Source organism: Crocodylus siamensis, chromosome 2 (assembly GCF_052110815.1).
Source record: "Crocodylus siamensis isolate JL-2025a chromosome 2, ASM5211081v1, whole genome shotgun sequence".
NCBI classification, from domain to species: Eukaryota; Metazoa; Chordata; order Crocodylia; family Crocodylidae; genus Crocodylus; species Crocodylus siamensis.
The window spans coordinates 56,598,854-56,615,988 of record NC_143396.1 but is presented as its reverse complement, the minus strand read 5'-3'; the positions used below and the strand labels follow the sequence as shown (position 1 = coordinate 56,615,988).

Here is a 17,135-nt window from a genome sequence, read left to right as displayed (position 1 = left end):
GTGTACAGTCACCTAGGGCCAGCCCTGCCCCTGCTGGAGCTGGCAACAAGGGGGCAGCAGTAGGGGAGCCAGCTCTGTGCTTCTGCTGCAGCTGCCTTCTGTTGGGGGCAGGGAGCTGTGGACCTGGGTCCCTGGTCCCATAGCCCTAGCAGCTGGGGCCCCTTCTGGCAGGGTAAGGGTATAAGGGCTGTGGGTGGGGGGCAAGGGGCATGAGCAGAGCTGAAGGGCTGTTGTGGGGTCAAAGAGAGGCACCAGCAGGGCTGGGGAGGCTGTGGGGGAAAGTGAGGGGCACCAGCAGGGTCGAGGGGCGCTTTAATTTTAATAACAGATTTGGAGGGTTTTGTCAGAGAATTTGCAATTTTTTATCACAGAAAGCCAGGATCCCTGCTCATCAGTCTTACAGTGTCAAATGGTTGAAGGCCGATGGCAGGGAGGGTGTGATAAGGGATGGATTCCTTTGAACTCTCTGTCCATATACTCTCCCTCTAAAGTAGGTGTGGCTAGCTTAAGGCATGGATGTCACAAGTGGCACAGGCAGCCCCTGCATGGGGCACACTGCAGATCCAGGAATGGGCAGGCAGTACAGTGGCAGATAAAACAGCAAGCAGAAAGCAAAACAGCAAATTGGAACAGAGGGAAAGAAGCAGAAAGTAATGAAAATGAAGGAATTCAAGGCTATTCAATGGAGTTCTATTACCTGGAAAAGGAAGATTCTGACATAAAAGTACTTCATATTCTAGTGTGGTAGCACTAAGCAAAGGAATTGTAGGTTTCATGTTTAAAAAGCTTTTAAGTCTCTTAAGCCTCCATCTATGTGGGCCTTCAGTTAAAAGTTGATGGAGCCGGTGATTTTTGTCATCTTTTGCGTCTGTTGCCAGTAATGATGTCAGGGTCTGCGTAACAGAAAGGCTGAGACTCTGGGTGCATCTACATGTGCAAATGCTGCTGGATGGGTTTACTGCAGAGTAATTTGCTTTGGAGTAAACCCATCCTGGGTAGGTGTCTACATGTGCACCCATTTGGGAGGATTTGCTGCTCCTGGCAGCAGTCTGCTCCCACCCCCTCCAATCCTGCACCAGTCCCCTGCTGGGGGGAGAGGGGGGAGCACAAGGGGCCAAGGTCCCCAGGTGCTGGCTTGGGGGGGCACACTGGCTGGAGAGGCCAGAGCACCTCCCATGTTTTGGTGTGTAGCCCACCTGGCAGGTTGTGGGCTTCTTTTGCAGTTCTGGCTGTAAATTTCAACTGCTGCCTTTCCTCTTCCCCCCCGGATGACCTGTGTGCTGTATTGCTAATTCTCCCACAGAAGTGCTGTGGGGCTGGAGATGGGGCTCTGCACAGGCTGATTTGCCTTGGGACCTGCACCCTGCTCAGATCATCCTGGTGGTGTGGGGGTGCAAATGTAGGCATTTGCCCCCAGACACTGGAGACCCATGGGATGCTACTGCCCCCTGCAGCAGCCAGAGAGCTCCCTGTGGGTGCTCGCGCAGGGGCTAGGCAGGACCACAGAGCCAGGAGACAACTGCCTTCTGGTGCAAGCTGGGAGATTGCTCCCTGCCCCTGGGAGCTGCCTGTTGCTGGGGCATGCTCTAGGTGTGGAGCCTGGGCAGGGACAATGTCCCACTGCCCCAGCAGCAGGGAGCTCCCAGCTCCAGTTCCCTGATTGGAGTCAGGGGGCTTGGAAAGTGTTATGGGGGAGGGGCAGAGGGAGACATTCATATGCACTGAGCTATGAATGGGGGTGGGGAAGAGCTATGGAGGGAGGAGCAGGTCCCAGCCCTCTTCCCCAATCCACTGGTGAGGCAACTAGGAGCAAACCCCCAGCAATCTCCCATCCCTCCGTCCAGGATCCCAATTGCAGAGCAGGAGCTGGGCGCTCCCTGCTGCCAGGGCAGGGGAACATTATCTCCACCTGGGCTCCAGAGGCAGAGCCTGCCCCAGAATTAGGCAGCTCCTGGGGCCAGGGAGCAATCTCCTGCTTCCTGCTGTCTGCCTGACAGGGAGCAAATTTGCATTTGCAGGTAGCAAATCAACTGCCAAGTACAGCAAATTACTGTGCTGTACAGGCCTGTACATGTAGACATGGATGCTTACTATGCAGTAATTTGCTCTGCTGCACAGTAAGGTGTCCCATGTAGACATGTCCTCTGTCACTTTAAGAGAGGATGAACGAAGGGAAGACAGGGCACAGCTGCAGCCTGGCTGCCATGGAGCCCAGGTAATGAGCCTAATTTGAGGGAACCTGCGGATAACCCTGGGGAGTCACCTGACTGGAAAGGGGCAGGATCTGGGAGAGGTATAAGCCAGGGCCAAGACAAACAGTTTGGCCTTTGAGGTTGAAGAGAGAAGAGCTTGGTTGTGAGGTGCCTGTGGCCATGCTATATCTGGAGACAGCAAGTGAAGTGATGGAGGGCTAGTAGCAAACTAAGGCTCAGATTGGGTAGGAGTTGTGATGTATAGCTAGGAGGCTAGAAGTTTAGTTATAGACAAAAGGGCTTATGTTTTGTTTTCAGTTTGTTCTGGTGGTTTGGGTGGGACTGAGAAGGATGGTTTTTTGAGGTCCCATTAGCACCTGAGAGGCATACAACTGCCTTGAGCCCTGCCCAGGGCAGGCTTAAGGTGCAGACTGGGAGCCAGAGGGTCTGGAGTCTGAGAAGGGCAAAGCTTGGGGCCAGAGACAAAGGACCCAGAGGGCAAAATATGAAGCAGGGATCCAGAAGCTTTGCTTGGTACAGTGAATGGGAACTGGGCCTCCGCCTTCTCCGCTCTTGACTTGCTGGGGCCTCCAACACAGGAAACGATTGCACATAGGCTCACTCTAGGATCCTTAGGCGGCCTTCCCCCCCCCCCCCCCCCCAAAACAATATAGGCTTACAATGTTTCGAGTCACATTTTGCACTTACAATGTTTATAAATTGACACTCTGTTTCAACTTTATGACATCAGTTTTGACTCTACAATGCTTGATCTGATGCTATACCATGCCAGTGAGCAAGTTCGCTGCATCACCCATCTCCCTGGAGTACATCTGTCCAAACTTTCTTGGACAGTTTAAGAAAGCAGGCCAGGCTCCAGGAAAAACCTGCAGCCAAGACTCCTGAGACGACTCCAGCCAAGAGCCCTTCAAAAAGTCCAACAAAGTCACCTCAGACAAGTCCTTCCAAATCAATATGATTGCTATTTACAATATAAATACATTAAGATAGCTATATTACTCACTTATTATTAATTGAGTACAAAATTCTGGGTTATTTTTGATGAAAATAGAATATTGGGCCTTGGTTCAGGAACAAGTCCCCCATTTATAACATTGTTTTCTATGGGAAAATCGGTTCTGAGTTGCAAAGTTTCAGGAACCAATTGTGTCTCAAGTTCAAGAACTGCCTGTAACATCAAAGGAATGGCAGGAAAGTGAGGAGGGGAGGGCACCCTAGAGCTAGATCTAGCAGTAGGGATTGCACGGCCACCAGAGTATCATGGCCTCCCCTGGAACTTGAATTTGCTACAATCTGTCTTCTTATATCACTTGATTTGATGTCCAGGAGTACAGGGAGTACATCTCTGTATGTATAGGTTGTATAGCGTGTTATGAGTCTTAGCACACTGTTACGTACAATGCCCAGCTTTTTAGTGTGACAGCTTCTGGACCATTCAGAAGCACGATGTGGCCTCACCAGTGCTGAATGGAGGGGAATAATTACTTCCCTTGACCTACTGGCAACACCCCTACCAATTCAGCCCAGTATGCCGTTAGCCTTTGGCAACTAGGGCACACTGCTGGCTCATTTTCAGCTTACTGTCCACTGTCACCAGAACCCCTCCACCAGCCACACTGCCAGCAGTGTGAGGAGCAACAGATCGGGGGGAGGGCTGTGCTGCCCTCACCTTTTCTCCTGGCATGTGCTGGGCTGTGGCTCTACCCCACCACCATGGCCTGGCTGCTGCTGCCGCTCCCCGTAGGCCACAGCTCTACTCAGGAGAGGAGGTGGGGTGGCGGGCAGTGTTGTCTGTGCCCCCCCCCCCACTCCTTGACATGTAGTTTATGCCCCCCTCTCCCTGACTGCCCCATAGACTTGCAGGGAGTTGCTTTCCATGCTGCCTGACTGCCACATGTATGCATGTGGTCCCCACTGCCTGACTGCCCTCAACCCACTCCCCCCAGCCCCAAGCAGCTCCTTGCAGGCTGCAACTCTGCCAGCCTGCAAGGGGAAACTCACCAGTTGTGGCTCCAGCCCCTGTCCCCCCATAGCCTCATACTCCAATCCAAATGAGGGGCTTCTTTTCCGTATGTTAAATGAGGGGGGCAATTCATCTTGGAGTCCAGTAAATCCAAGTGGCACACATCCACAAGGGGCCTGCAAGGGACTGCATGCTTAGGGGCAACCAACATGGGTTCATCAGTGGCAGGTCCTGTAAGACCAACCTGGTGGCCTTTTACGATCAGATCACCAAATCATTAGATGCAGGGGTAGCAGTGGACATAGTCTTCCTGGACTTCCAGAAGGCTTTTGACACTGTCTCTCACCCCGTTCTCATTAAGAAACTGGGGGACTGTGGTTTCGACTCCCACACAGTTAAATGGGTCGCCAACTGGCTGGAGGGCTGCACCCAGAGTGGTAGTGGTCCTACTCAACCTGGACGTGGGCAGTGGGGTTCCGCAGGGCTCGGTCCTCGGGCCCGCACTGTTCAACACCTTCATCAGTGACTTGGACGAGGGGGTAAAAAGCACCCTGTTCAAATTTGCTGATGACACTAAGATGTGGGGGGATGTGGGCACACTAGAAGGAAGCAACAGGCTACAATCAGATCTAGACAGGTTACAAGGGTGGGCAGATGAGAATAGGATGGGATTCAACACAGACAAGTACAAATTGATGCACCTGGGGAGGAATAACCGGCACCATACCTATAGGTTGGGGAACTTCCCTCTTGTCAGCACAGAGGCGGAAAAGGATCTTGGAGTCATCACTGACTCCAAGATGAACATGGGCCGGCAGTGTGGGGAGGCAGTCAGGAAGGCCAACCACACCTTGTCATGCATCCACAGATGCATCTCGAGCAGGTCTAAAGAGGTGATCCTGCCCCTCTATGTGGCCTTGGTCAGGCTGCAGTTAGAGTGCTGCATGCAGTTCTGGGCGCCGCACTTCAAGAGGGATGTGGACAGCATGGAGAGGGTCCAGAAAAGGGCCACTCACATGATCAGGGGACAACAGGGCAGGCCCTATGAGGAGAGGCTATGGGACCTGAACCTGTTTGGCCTCCAAAAGAGAAGGCTGAGGGGGGATTTAGTGGCCTGTTATAAACTAGTCAGGGGGGATCAGCAGGCATTGGGGGAGTCCCTGTTCCCCCAAGCACTGCCAGGAGTGACCAGGAATAAAGGTCACAAGCTGGCAGAGGGTAGATTTAGGCTTGATATCAGGAGGCGCTACTTCACAGTCAGGGTGGCTAGGATCTGGAACCAACTTCCAAGAGAAGTGGTGCAGGCTCCTACCCTGGGGGTTTTCAAGAGGAGGTTAGATGAACATCTTGCTGGGGTCGTTTGACCCCAGTAGTCTTTCCTGCCATGGCAGGGGGTCGGACTAGACGATCTACTCAGGTCCCTTCCAACCCTAGAAACTATGAAACTATGAAATACAGTACAGGAGACCCTTGCCATTCGCGGGAGATACATTCTCGTATCCCACGCAAATGGGGAAATCCATAAATAAGGTACTGTGTTTATGAACGCTGTCTGCGTTCATGAATGCAGTGCCCCCGGTGGCTGGTGGGGAAGGCGGCATGGCTACACCAGTGGTGGTGAGAGCTTGGCTGTGGCGGTGGGAGCATGGTGGCGGTGGCAAGTGCAGAGCTCCTGAGGAGCTCCTTTAAATGTATTTAAAATGTGGGGTCGGCATTCACGAATATTTGAAACTGCGAATGCCGAACCCGCAAATAGCGAGGGTTTCCTGTATATAATCATTCTCTCACACAAGTCTTAGTCCTTGATATGTATGCAATGAACATCTGCTTAAACGATGAAACCCAAAATACCTGGACTTTTAGAAAATAATTTCACAAGTGCATTCTACATTTACCATACTCATAATGTATAGCACATGAAAGAAAAAGGTGTTGTAACTTGCATAATAATACACTTAACTGTAACAAGTAATTTTTTAAAGCAAAACAATAAACAAACAAATGCATGAGCAGCCCCCATCCCAACCCCCAAATTAAAGATGATAAATGTCTTACCCCGGTGGAATTATAGCACCAGAGTAACTCACACAAGCAACAATGCCTTCACGTAATGCAGATTTGAACAATATCAAAGTATCTAAGAGAGATTTAGCATGCTTCATCATCTGCCAGTTTAGTTGCCTAAACCAAAGATAAGTTCTCCTTTATGTAATGTCACCCTGCTGCCACTAAATCCCACGTTAGCAGTCTACAGCAGTGGTTCTGAGTTTGGGTGCCTTGAGATTCTTTCAAAGTGTCACAGGATGTCATGCAATGTTAGCACTGTTAGGTGCATAAACATGATTCACACGATAAAAGCAGATTTCACATAGGAATCCATATTGTTCAAAACATTCTGTACAAAATGTGGTGTTTCTGAGTTCTCTGCAACAGAAGAATTGGTCTATTATTTTTCTGTAGTCAAACAAAGAGTGAAAACTAAGAGCCAGCATTTTCCAAGGGGTGCCTTGGGTCTAATAAGGGGGACTTGCAGGCTAAAAAGACTGAGAACTACTGGTGCATTGTCCCAACAGCCAGCATAATATATATCCATTAACCATCACTGGTATTTTGCCCCCTTTTAACTTCTAGTTCTGACAAGACTACAAAGACACAAACTGCAAAGAGAAAACAGAAACTTTTGCTGGTTGTTTTGACCTATAAAGTCCTGGCAGTTGGGGGGTGGAAGCACAAGTTTCTGCATGACTTTTTGTGTATAAGTTCATTTTATAAACGCATCTGATAACTAGAGATCTTGTCACGTGGGAGATACTGTGGGTTACTGTTCGGATTATAACAGTGCCCAAGACCAAGGAAAACTTGGGTGAGGCATTCCTTCAAACAGCAGGTGGGTGGCTTTCCTAGCACCTACTTTATTCAAATTCCTGAGAACCAGTACAGGAGAACAGCCCTCCCTGTGGAAGAGCACAGGAGCCCCAAACCTCCAGCACTGCCCTTGGCTCGTCCTCAAGCCAAACGCCAAAGACAAAGCATACTTTGAGATGTTATCTGTGTTAGTCTGAAATCAAGTAGAAGGCAGGGTAAATTTGCATCTTATAGACCAGGGGTGCTCAACTCCCAGCCTGCAAATCCAGCTCACAGATCTGGAAATTTGGAGGCAGCGAGGAATGGCAATTAATACTGCCATCCTTCTCCTGCTGCCAAATTACCAAGGTCCCTTTCACCCCATCAGGTAGGGTCAGTGCCAATTCCCCTCCCCCTTCCCACACCCCAGAACAGCCAGGAGCGGCAGTACTAAGGCTGTGTGAAATTTCACTGGCTGGTTTGTTTCAACGCTGTTTCAAGCTTGAAACAAAAAAATCAAAATGAAGGGCTTCAAAACAGCCTTGAAATGAAACGAGGGCAGGCAAAACATTTTTAAAGTTTTGAAACATTTTGAGTTTCAAAGCTGAAGTTGGGTTTGCTTGCAGGGAAACAAAAAGTAAGGAGAGGGAGGAGGAAGAGGCGGGGAAGGATTGCTCTGATATTGACTGTGTAGCTGGCCAATGACTGTGATCCTTCCCTGAGGTTCCTTCCAATCCCAGTGCTCTGGGAACAGCATAAAAAGCAGCATTGTTTGAACTGGGTTACTTTGTCTTGGAGTCAGTTACTGAGCTATCTTCTAGAAGCTTATCAGTTAGACAACAAAGGCTACTACCATTCATTTCCTACTTGCTAGCCTAGCAAGTGGGATTCAGCAATACCTTTTGCTTTCTTTCTATACCCTTTTATTTTATTATTATATTAATTTATTCTGTTCAATTTATTCCTCCCCCAAAATCCTCTTTTTGTTTAGTCTATTTTGATTCTTTTCAAATCTCTGCTTTCTTTCTCAGTGTGCATTCCATTCACTGTGCAGGGAAGCATAGCATAATTATATTGCATATTATAATACAGAATTTATATAGGAAAACATATATACATTTAGTAAAAAAGAATTATTTTATTTATTACATATATACATACAAACATGCATACATTACATAAATACACATACATACAATTATCTTAATATCTATAGATATTACATAAAACAGATAGATAACATTATAGAAGAAGAAGAGAGATTTTCCAGCACACCAAAGCAAAGACAAGACACTATGAAAAATACCATGAAGTTTGCTGGAAAGGCAGCTGGCAAGCCTTCAGGGAGTGACAGAAGAGGGGGTAGAGGGAGAGGTCTAAGTTCTCCCTCCTCACCCCCCAAACTGAGATGCAGCCTCTCTGCTACAACAAGCAGGCATGAGGCCTCCACTAGTATAGGCCGCAAGGAGAGGGGAGCAGTGCCAGTGCCACTGCCTGTGCCTGAGTCTGCATCCCCTCCAAGAGCACCAGCCATAACCCCCGCCCCCCACCATCACGACAACAAGAAGCAGCACCAGAGTGATAGTGTCTTCCACCCCCATTTCACTTCCCATGCTGAGCCTTCCATGCATACTTCTCCCTCACAGGGATCAGTCAGGCCATTGGCAGGCTCTCCTTCAAGCTGAGGTGACAGATGAGTCCCACATGGCAACAGAGATCATGGGGGTCGTGAACTGCTTGGTGCAGGGGTGGCTTGTTGGGCAGGGCAAGCTCACCCGTGGGTTCATAGTCACTGACAATGGGGTCAATATGGTCACGGCGGTCCGTGATGCCAACTTTGTTGGCATCTGCTGTGTGGCACACAAGTTCCATCTTGTAGTCAGGGATGCCTTTGAGGTGGACAGGGCTGCCAGTGACAGTGCCAGTACCACCAGCAAGCTCATTTCCAAATGAAGGAAGGTGGCAGGCTACTTCCTGCCAAGGGGGGCAAGATGATGCAGGACAAACAAGCAGAGCTGAACATCCTGCAGCACAAAATCACACAGGATGTGGAAACTCAGTGGAACTCCACATACCTGATGCTCCAGACTCCAGATGTGGCCGGATCTGGCCACAGTTGTCCATGAACACCTGTTCTGTCCACTGACCAGTGTTCCAAGGGAGAGGATGTAGCAGGGCACTAAGGTGCCTGTTACTTGAAAAACAGTAGTATGGGCTCAGGTGCTGGTTGCTAGGGGCAACCAGGAGCTAAGGGGCCCACACCCAGTGAGTCAGCTGACCGGAAGGGGCAGGGCTCACTAGTATAAGACCTGGATGGGAGGTGGTGAGTGCTCTCTCTCTCTCTCTGCTGGCAGATAGGAAAAAGAAAATAAGGCCTGAATGTACCAGCTGTGAGTTACATGGGTGAGGGGTGGTGTGGTTGGAGGATGTTTAGCCAGGAGGTTTAACTTTGCGTTATAGCCCAGGGGCTTGTGTTATTGTCTTCTTGTTGTTGTTGTTAGACCGAAGGACCGGGTGAGGCTATTAGGGGATGGAGGAGGCCTCATAGGGGCTCCATGGTAGTGCGGGGACCCTGGTGCCAGGGAGGGCACAGCAGTTGGGGTGCATTGACCCCAGCCCCAGTGTGGGCAGTTGCGAGAGGCCCCAAAAGGGGGCCAAGCCAGAGCACACCAGTGGTGGCACGGGCTAAGCCAGAGGACGCCAGTGGGGTGTGGAGAAGGAAATCAACCAAACAACGTCCGGTACATCTGCAAGGCTTGGGGCGTGGTACAGGGGTGGTTGGAGCCACGCATGGCCCATAAGGCTGGGGTGCACCGAGTCACCCAAGATAGCACTGAGACACATCGGAGCACTGTGTTAGACAGGACTAAGGGCAGCCTCCCTTAAACATTAACATCAAAGACGTGGCGGGCGAGATTGTGAGGATGCTTTTACTATCACCTTGGAATGGTATGGGGTGCTAGAGGAGTTCACGGTCACCCCTAGGACCCTGCGCTGCTACACTGGGGATGTAGTGACACCCCACCGCACCTGCTTGGATCCTGATTTGGTGAAGCAGCTGGTGTTCCTGAAAGTGAACCTCCTGCTGGTGGGGTTCCCCAAGCTCCAGATGCAGATGGAAAGAATGCCACCCCCTTCACTCTGTTCACAGCTATTTCCTTTTTTTCATTTATTTAAAAACATCTAATGTCCTGCTCTCAGAGCTGGAGGGGACACTCACTGCATCACCAGCCAGCAGGGCAAGAACAAATCCCTGCTGAGCTCTCAGCCAGGATGAACTTGGAGATATGGGCTAGAGCTATAGGGAAGGAGGAGATCCCAGAGGTCCTGGGCATAACCACTAAAACTGCACTCTGCCAGTTGGGAGGCTTGGTATGACTGCTGGCAGCATAGCAACCCCAGGAAATGCCAGGACCAAGGACCCCCTGGTGAAAAGCAGGTAGGAGGTGTCATAACCTCCAGCCACCACACTCTCACATGGCACATTCCTGGCTGGGGAAAGCCCAGACCTATCACATCTAAAGGCCATAAGTTGACAGAGTAGATTCAGGCTAGATATTAGGAAGCACTACTTCACAGTCGGGATGGCTAGGATCTGGAACCAATTTCCAAGGGAAGTGGTGCTCGCTCCTACCCTGGGGGGTCTTCAAAAGGAGGCTAAAACAATCACCGAGCTGGGGTTGTTTGACCCCAGCATTCTTTTCTGCCCATGGCAGGGGGTCAGACTTGATGATCTACTTAGGTCCCTTCCGACCCTACCAACTATGAAATTATCTTTGACAGGCCTGAGGCTTGCTGGTTGCAATTGAGTTGTGATGCTCCAGGTGAGCTCAGCTTAGCTGCCTGGGATGCCAACTTACGGGTTGAAAAACTCTGTCAGGCTGAGGAAGTACCTGCAGGAGGTGGTGGTGGGGTGTGTGTGTGTGTCCGCGTGCTGTTCTTGGATGGAAGGAATAGTAAAAAAGCCAAAGGCTGGCATGCAAAGCAGGCAAGAAAGCCAGTCAGTGAAAATTCAAATGGAGGCATCAGGGGGTGAGGGACAGACTGGGGGAGGGGAGGGGGAAGAGAGGATGTAACAATGCAGGTAGGAGTGGATAGGTACCTGGGGAAATCAGGTGTCCAGAAGGTTCTAGTGTGTCAGAACCCCAGTGTCATCCAAATCTGCTAAAAAATGACAAAATTATAGGCATTTCATTTCATTATAGCTTATGGGTGAAATGTCAAAACAGCAAAAGTTTCGACTAAATGAAAGGGATCAGTGCTTCAAAACAGTTTTGATGAAACAAATCAAAATTTGAAATGAAATACTGTCTCATTGAAACAGCAAAACAGATATCAAAATGAAACAGTGCTGTTTCGCACAGCCCTAGGCAATGCCACAAGCCTTCTTCCTGCAGGACTGGGTACCCCCCCATCCATGTGGCTGGATCAGGCTCTGCTGGGCCCACTGGACCTGGACTGAGGATGCAGCAGACACTGTGCTCTGGCTTGTGGGGCAAGAGTTGAGCACCAAGGTTAGAATGAGCAAGGTAGATGCGTGTATGTCTGTGCATGTGTTTGTGTAATACATATTTATTACATGGAATACACACAGTATGTATATATTATGTATTACACACACACACTCCCTAGTTTAGTCAATCTGTAATGGTGGTGCTGTGCGTGCATGTACACACACAGAGTCAATCTGTATCATTGGTGCTGTGTGTACATACACACCTGAATTTGTAGCAGTGGTGGTGGTGGGGGGTGTAGCACAGGGGTGTCCAACCTTCTTGAATGTGGGGCTGGATCATGAACATTTTATCATCCGGTGGGCCAGTGAACCATATTCGAAGACCTCACAGGAAGTGGTATCACATCAGGAAGTGATGTCACGTGACCTTTGACACCAGTTAAGTTGCAGGAAGTGACAATGAAATGGGTCTGGAAATGTGGTTTAAAATCCAAAATAAAAACAATATAAAAGCAAGAATGAAATGATACCAAACACTTGACTAAAATAAACACTTTTGCTTCTACTCACTTCTCACAGAATGAAAGAAGCATAATGCAAATCAGCAGATGAAGTCCCAGGATTTGCTTGAGAAGCATCTATGGATGCAAGCCAACGTTTGCTCACTTTACTAGCTGCAGCATCACACTGAAGGCTCGTGTTCATCTTGTGGTCATCCATGACCTCCAAGTCCCTCTCATCCGCAGAGCTAACCAGTGTAGTGCTACCGAGCCTATAAGCATGCCGCAGGTTTTTCTGCATCCTGTAAGCCTGCTGCAGGGACCCATTCTGCATCCAGCCAGCCACTGTCCCAGAGACTGAAGGGGAGAAATAAATGACTTCATATCCCCATCCCCCATTCACAATGGTGCCTGGCTGCCCTCACATGCACCCCCAGCAGCCTCAGCCCTGTGAGCCCAGAGCATGTGGTCTGGCAGTCAGCCAGGACGCACATCATGCCAGTCATGCCAGGATCCCACCTGCCAAGGCCTCCCCCCCACCCAACTGCTCTGCCAACAGCCTGTGCCAGGCACTGCGCCCTGTTCCCACCCCATGGCCGCGGAGCCCGGCGGGTCCCAGGAGGCAAGCTGGACGCTGGGGGCAAGAGGTGGAGCCAGAGAGAAGTAGCAGGCGCTGTCGCCAGCTTGTCCTGTCAGGCGCAGCTGAGGCAGCCCCACGGTGCGCAGCCCTCAGAGCAGTGGCATTGGGACCTGGCTCACGTGGTAAGTCTGGCCCCTAAGCAGCTCCCCTCCCCTCACTGCTGGCTGGGGCCCACAGGCTGGCTCTGCCCACCTCGCCTTGCCACTGTCCCGCCACCGTGGAGCACAGAGCAGGAGCCAGGACTCCTCGCCTGTTCTGAGCAAGAGACCTCGGGCCAGAGAAAATGGCTTGGCGGGCTGCATGGTGGCCTGCGGGCCATATGTTGGCCAAGCCTGGTGTAGCACAAGCTTTCCTGGGCTGAGGCTAATTTGAGATATTGAGCTTCACTTTCACTCTCAACAAGGCTTCCCAGGGGGCCACGGACCAGCCCGTGAGCCCCCCCCCCCCATCCCCAGCAGCCTGGGAAATGCGGCGCTGCTTGTCACCCCACGCTCGGGGTGGGCGGACCTCGGCCCTTGCCGGCCGCCGGGGCTGGAGCGTCGCGCCGTGCCCTACAGCCGAGCGAGAGTCCGCCGGGGCCGGGGCCGCGGCCGGACTCACACCCGAACGGCCCTTCGCACCCCCCACGCGGCCGGAACTGTCGTAGCCGGGGGCTGCCGGGACCGGATGTTGTTGTTGCTGCGGCCGCCCCGCCCCCTCCCTGCCCCGCCCGCCCCGCCCCTCCCGGGGCCCTGACGGGCGCTTCCGCCCCGGCGCCGCAGCGACGCCGGCTTGGCCTCGCCGTCCCCTTTGCCCGGCCGTTCTCTGCCGGTGCGGCGTGGTCATGGCGGACTTCGACGAGATCTACGAGGAGGAGGAGGACGAGGAGCGCGCGCTGGAGGAGCAGCTGCTCAAGTACTCGCCCGACCCCGTGGTGGTGCGCGGCTCCGGCCATGTCACCGTGTAAGGGCCGCGCCGGGGCCGGGGCCGGGGCCGGGGCCGTTCCCGCGCGGGACTCTCCTGAGGCTGCGGCCGCTGGGGCGGGGTGAGGCCGGCGGCGGCGGCGGAAGTGGGGCAGCGGCCGGGCGCCCCCCCTGCTTGCCCGGAACGGGGGTCGTCTCTGCGCTCCGGCTGCTGGGGCTCGGGGGAGGCGGCCCTAGGATCACCCCAGTACCGGGCCGGCCCGGGCTGGAGGTGGCGGCGGCGGCGGAGCCGAGGGCCTCCCGCACCCGCACCTATTGTGACGCCGGTGCCGGCGCTCCCGGCAGCTGGGAGGTGCCGCTACCACCGCCCCGAGCCCTGGAGCTGCCTTGGGAGAGCCCTGCGGTCGCGGTGCTGCTTTCATGTGGTTAATGGCATTTAAAGGCGGGGGTGGGAGGAGAGTTTCGGTGGAAAGAAGCAGGGAAATGGCAGAAGGCTCAGGCCTTGTTTGAGAGCGAGTGGACGGGGCTGGGAGGTGTTGAAGGGAGGGGATCCTGTCGAGAGGGAGGGCAGACTCTTCTGGTAGGGTAACTTCTATCGCTTGCATCTTGTGGCAGGGATCAAAAGTCCTTACCATTTGGTGGCGGTTGGGCCTGTGTGAAATCTGTCAGTGGTTCTAGCTCGTTTCTAGTGGGGAGGTGGCCCTTGTGTAAAACCATACCCATGATTACACTCCTCTCAGTGTTTTGTATTTGGAAGGTAAAGCACTAAATAAAAGTAAAGGCTGAACTTCCCTCTGTAATCCCTTGAGGGTGGGACCTACACAACCAGATCCAAACCTGTTCGTGGGAAGCATGAGGAAGTTTGCATCGCCTGTGCTGTGGCTAATGAAAGAGCTGTGGGTTGGGGGCAGCTGGTCAGGATGGTGTTCAAGAATGTGTTCATGAAAATGCCTGGACTCAAACTTTTGGGCATGCCAATGAAATACCAAAGTCTGCCCTTCAAAAAGTATTTGATTTACATCAATCTGTGTTGCATTCAGTATTAGACATGTTCTGAGGTCCTTCAACTGAGTCCTTTCCTTTCTCCCTTTTGCTCCACCCCCCTTCAGAAAATTATATTGACTGCAGCTCCATAAAATCAGAGACAATTCAAAAAAATCCTGTTGCAAATCTTTTCCCTATTTCTGACTAATTGCAACCCACTTGTAGTTTATTCTTCATATCATCATCATGTTTTCTTAAATGAAAACATTCACAGGGAGAAAAGTTTAAGAAATAAAAGTTTTGTCTTAGCTGATATAACTTTTCTTATGTGCATACAGTTTTATTTAAGCTGGATCTTTTTCAAAGATACAAGTTCATTATTATATCCAGTGAACTTACAGATGGATCAGATACTGTACATGGCATTTATTTTTTTCTTAATTGACAAATAAGTTGTTTAATTTGAAGGTCTGGGAAACTTCATGATTTCTATGACTACAAAGTTATGTCAGAAAGGTAGAAGTGCTACCTGACTTCATCCAATGGGAAAAGGACATGGGATGTATGTAAGAGTCCTTTTAAATATTAGGGACATATTTTTAAATGACCAAGGAAAGACAGACGAATACGATACAAAAAAAACCTTGAGGTATGAAGACCCTTTACCCTGCTGTACTGAGTTGAGAGAGAAAAAAGAAAATGTAGGGGGTTAAATATTCTTGCTCTTTAAAACTTCTTTTTTGAGGTCTATGACTTTTGGATCATAGTGCTTGCTGTGGTACTTTGTTTCATGCTACTACTAAGCTGTTCAGTACTGATGTCCCCAAAATATTCTAAAATACTGTTAATACCTACAGGTTCTCAGAGGTACTTTCGATCGTATGAAGTTATAAAAAAAATCATTAAATACATGAATTTGAAAACATAAGGTCCTTATTTTTATACCTGTATACTGAAGTACATTTCTAGATGTGGGCAACTGGTAGGTGGAATGTTGTCAGCAAAATGCATTTGCTGCAGTGTCTGACCAAGAAGGAACTGATCTTCATTGCATTTGAAAACTATATGTGTGAGAGAAAGAAGAAAAGAACCTTTGTGTTCAGTGACAGGTTTCCTTGGTGTTCCTATTGATTGCTCAAAGCATTTGGCACATAATTATCTGTCTGATTCATTTTTCTTTTTCGGTTAATATATTTAATTTTGTCTTTCTACATCATTTGATATACTGGGTGTATAGCCTTATTGATAGCCTGCAGTATTACATGTTAAAATATAGGCCTTCACTATTATGTGTTAAAATACAGACAGGTAAGTAGCAGATACATTTCCAGAATATGAAACTATTAAGCTGTGAAAGATAGAGATAATGTGAGCAGTAAGGAGATGAGATCAGGCGACAACAAGAGCTTGTGGGAATTAGAGGTGAGAGTGGTAGGGGGTGATGAAGGAAAGTGTGGTGTGAAAGGTGAGTGTGCAGGATGAGAGACTTTAGTAGCACTACTGAATAGTTCAGAGTGGCCAGGTAAGTACATGGAAGTGTGAGAAAGGTAAGAGAGTTATGTGTACAAAGATCCTGTGTGAAGACTCAGGAGTTAACTTAGTCTCTCTGTACCTAAGGCACTTGTTTGAATGGCAGCCCATAGTAATATTTTTTTCAGCTCCCCTGTGCTCTGAGATTGGAGCTCAGGAAACTGGTTAACACACATGCATACACAGGTACTTGAGAACCATTTCTTTGAGGTTCCAGGAGAATGAAGGGGACTACAGAAGTACTTGTATGTAAGATGCATGATAGTGATCAAGATCTTATTGATTAAAAGACTAGGGTGGACAAGAGCACGGGGGAAGTAGGATGTGTATGTACTTCTGCAGATTAAGTGCTCTATGAAAGGTGACTATGAGAAGAGGAACTGCTTTGAGGGAGCCTAAATCCCACTGTTCCTATATTATAAGGACATCCTGTACTCTTTATTTTTGCTCTTGATGATGCCTCTGCACAATGGACTGAAAAAGAGAGTAATGTTATGGGGAGCCTTTCAGCTATTGATGTCTGATCTGCCAGATGGAGTGACACTGGGGGTAAGTCATCTACCAATCAAAATTCTTGATTTGTGGATCCATTCTTTTACATCGCTGACTCATCACAGCCAATAGAATAGTAACATAGAAATTACTTCAGAGGAAGCGGTTATTGGTTGGGTGAGTTGGTTATTAGAATGGGCACAGTTTAGAGATGACCCGAGATGATGACCTGGAGCTGATAACATTGTCTGTTTTTAATGTTGTGGATACTTCTGTGCTACTATCGGTTGCTTAAAGTTTACCTGGGTTGAAATTTTCCATGCTGTCTGTCTCCCTTAGCCTTAATCTTTGGCAATTTTCAGCCAATAGGATCAACTGTTTTGAAAAATACATTGTTTTTTCCATGTTCCATGCTGGTGACCTTTCATTCGAAAAGGTTTAGCGGTTGTGTTTGGAGCAGGAACTTGAAATTTGATAACGATTAGGCATCTGTCGGCTACATGCCCTTTTGATATTTGTATTGAAATTCGCCCAGTTTATTGAACTTTGAAAAATCATAGGTTAGGCACAGTTCAGGTAGATATTTTAGGCGCAGCAAACTTTCTTGTGCA

The 17,135-nt window shown here is 49.8% G+C and overlaps 1 protein-coding gene across 2 annotated transcripts in view; it reads left to right on the top strand.

Annotated features, from left to right (window-relative positions):
• CHIC2 (cysteine rich hydrophobic domain 2) overlaps positions 1-17,135 on the top strand; it is a 133,080-nt gene that overhangs the window by 78,424 nt on the left and 37,521 nt on the right. Inside the window, exon 1 of one of the 2 annotated variants that reach the window (XM_090035937.1) lies at positions 13,313-13,558. The exons of the other annotated variant lie outside the window; for it this stretch is intronic. Within the exon in view, the coding sequence (XP_089892063.1) occupies positions 13,440-13,558 (119 nt within the window). The 5' untranslated portion in view covers positions 13,313-13,439. Of the gene's footprint in view, positions 1-13,312; positions 13,559-17,135 lie in introns of those variants that run through there. 2 annotated transcript variants of the gene reach the window in all.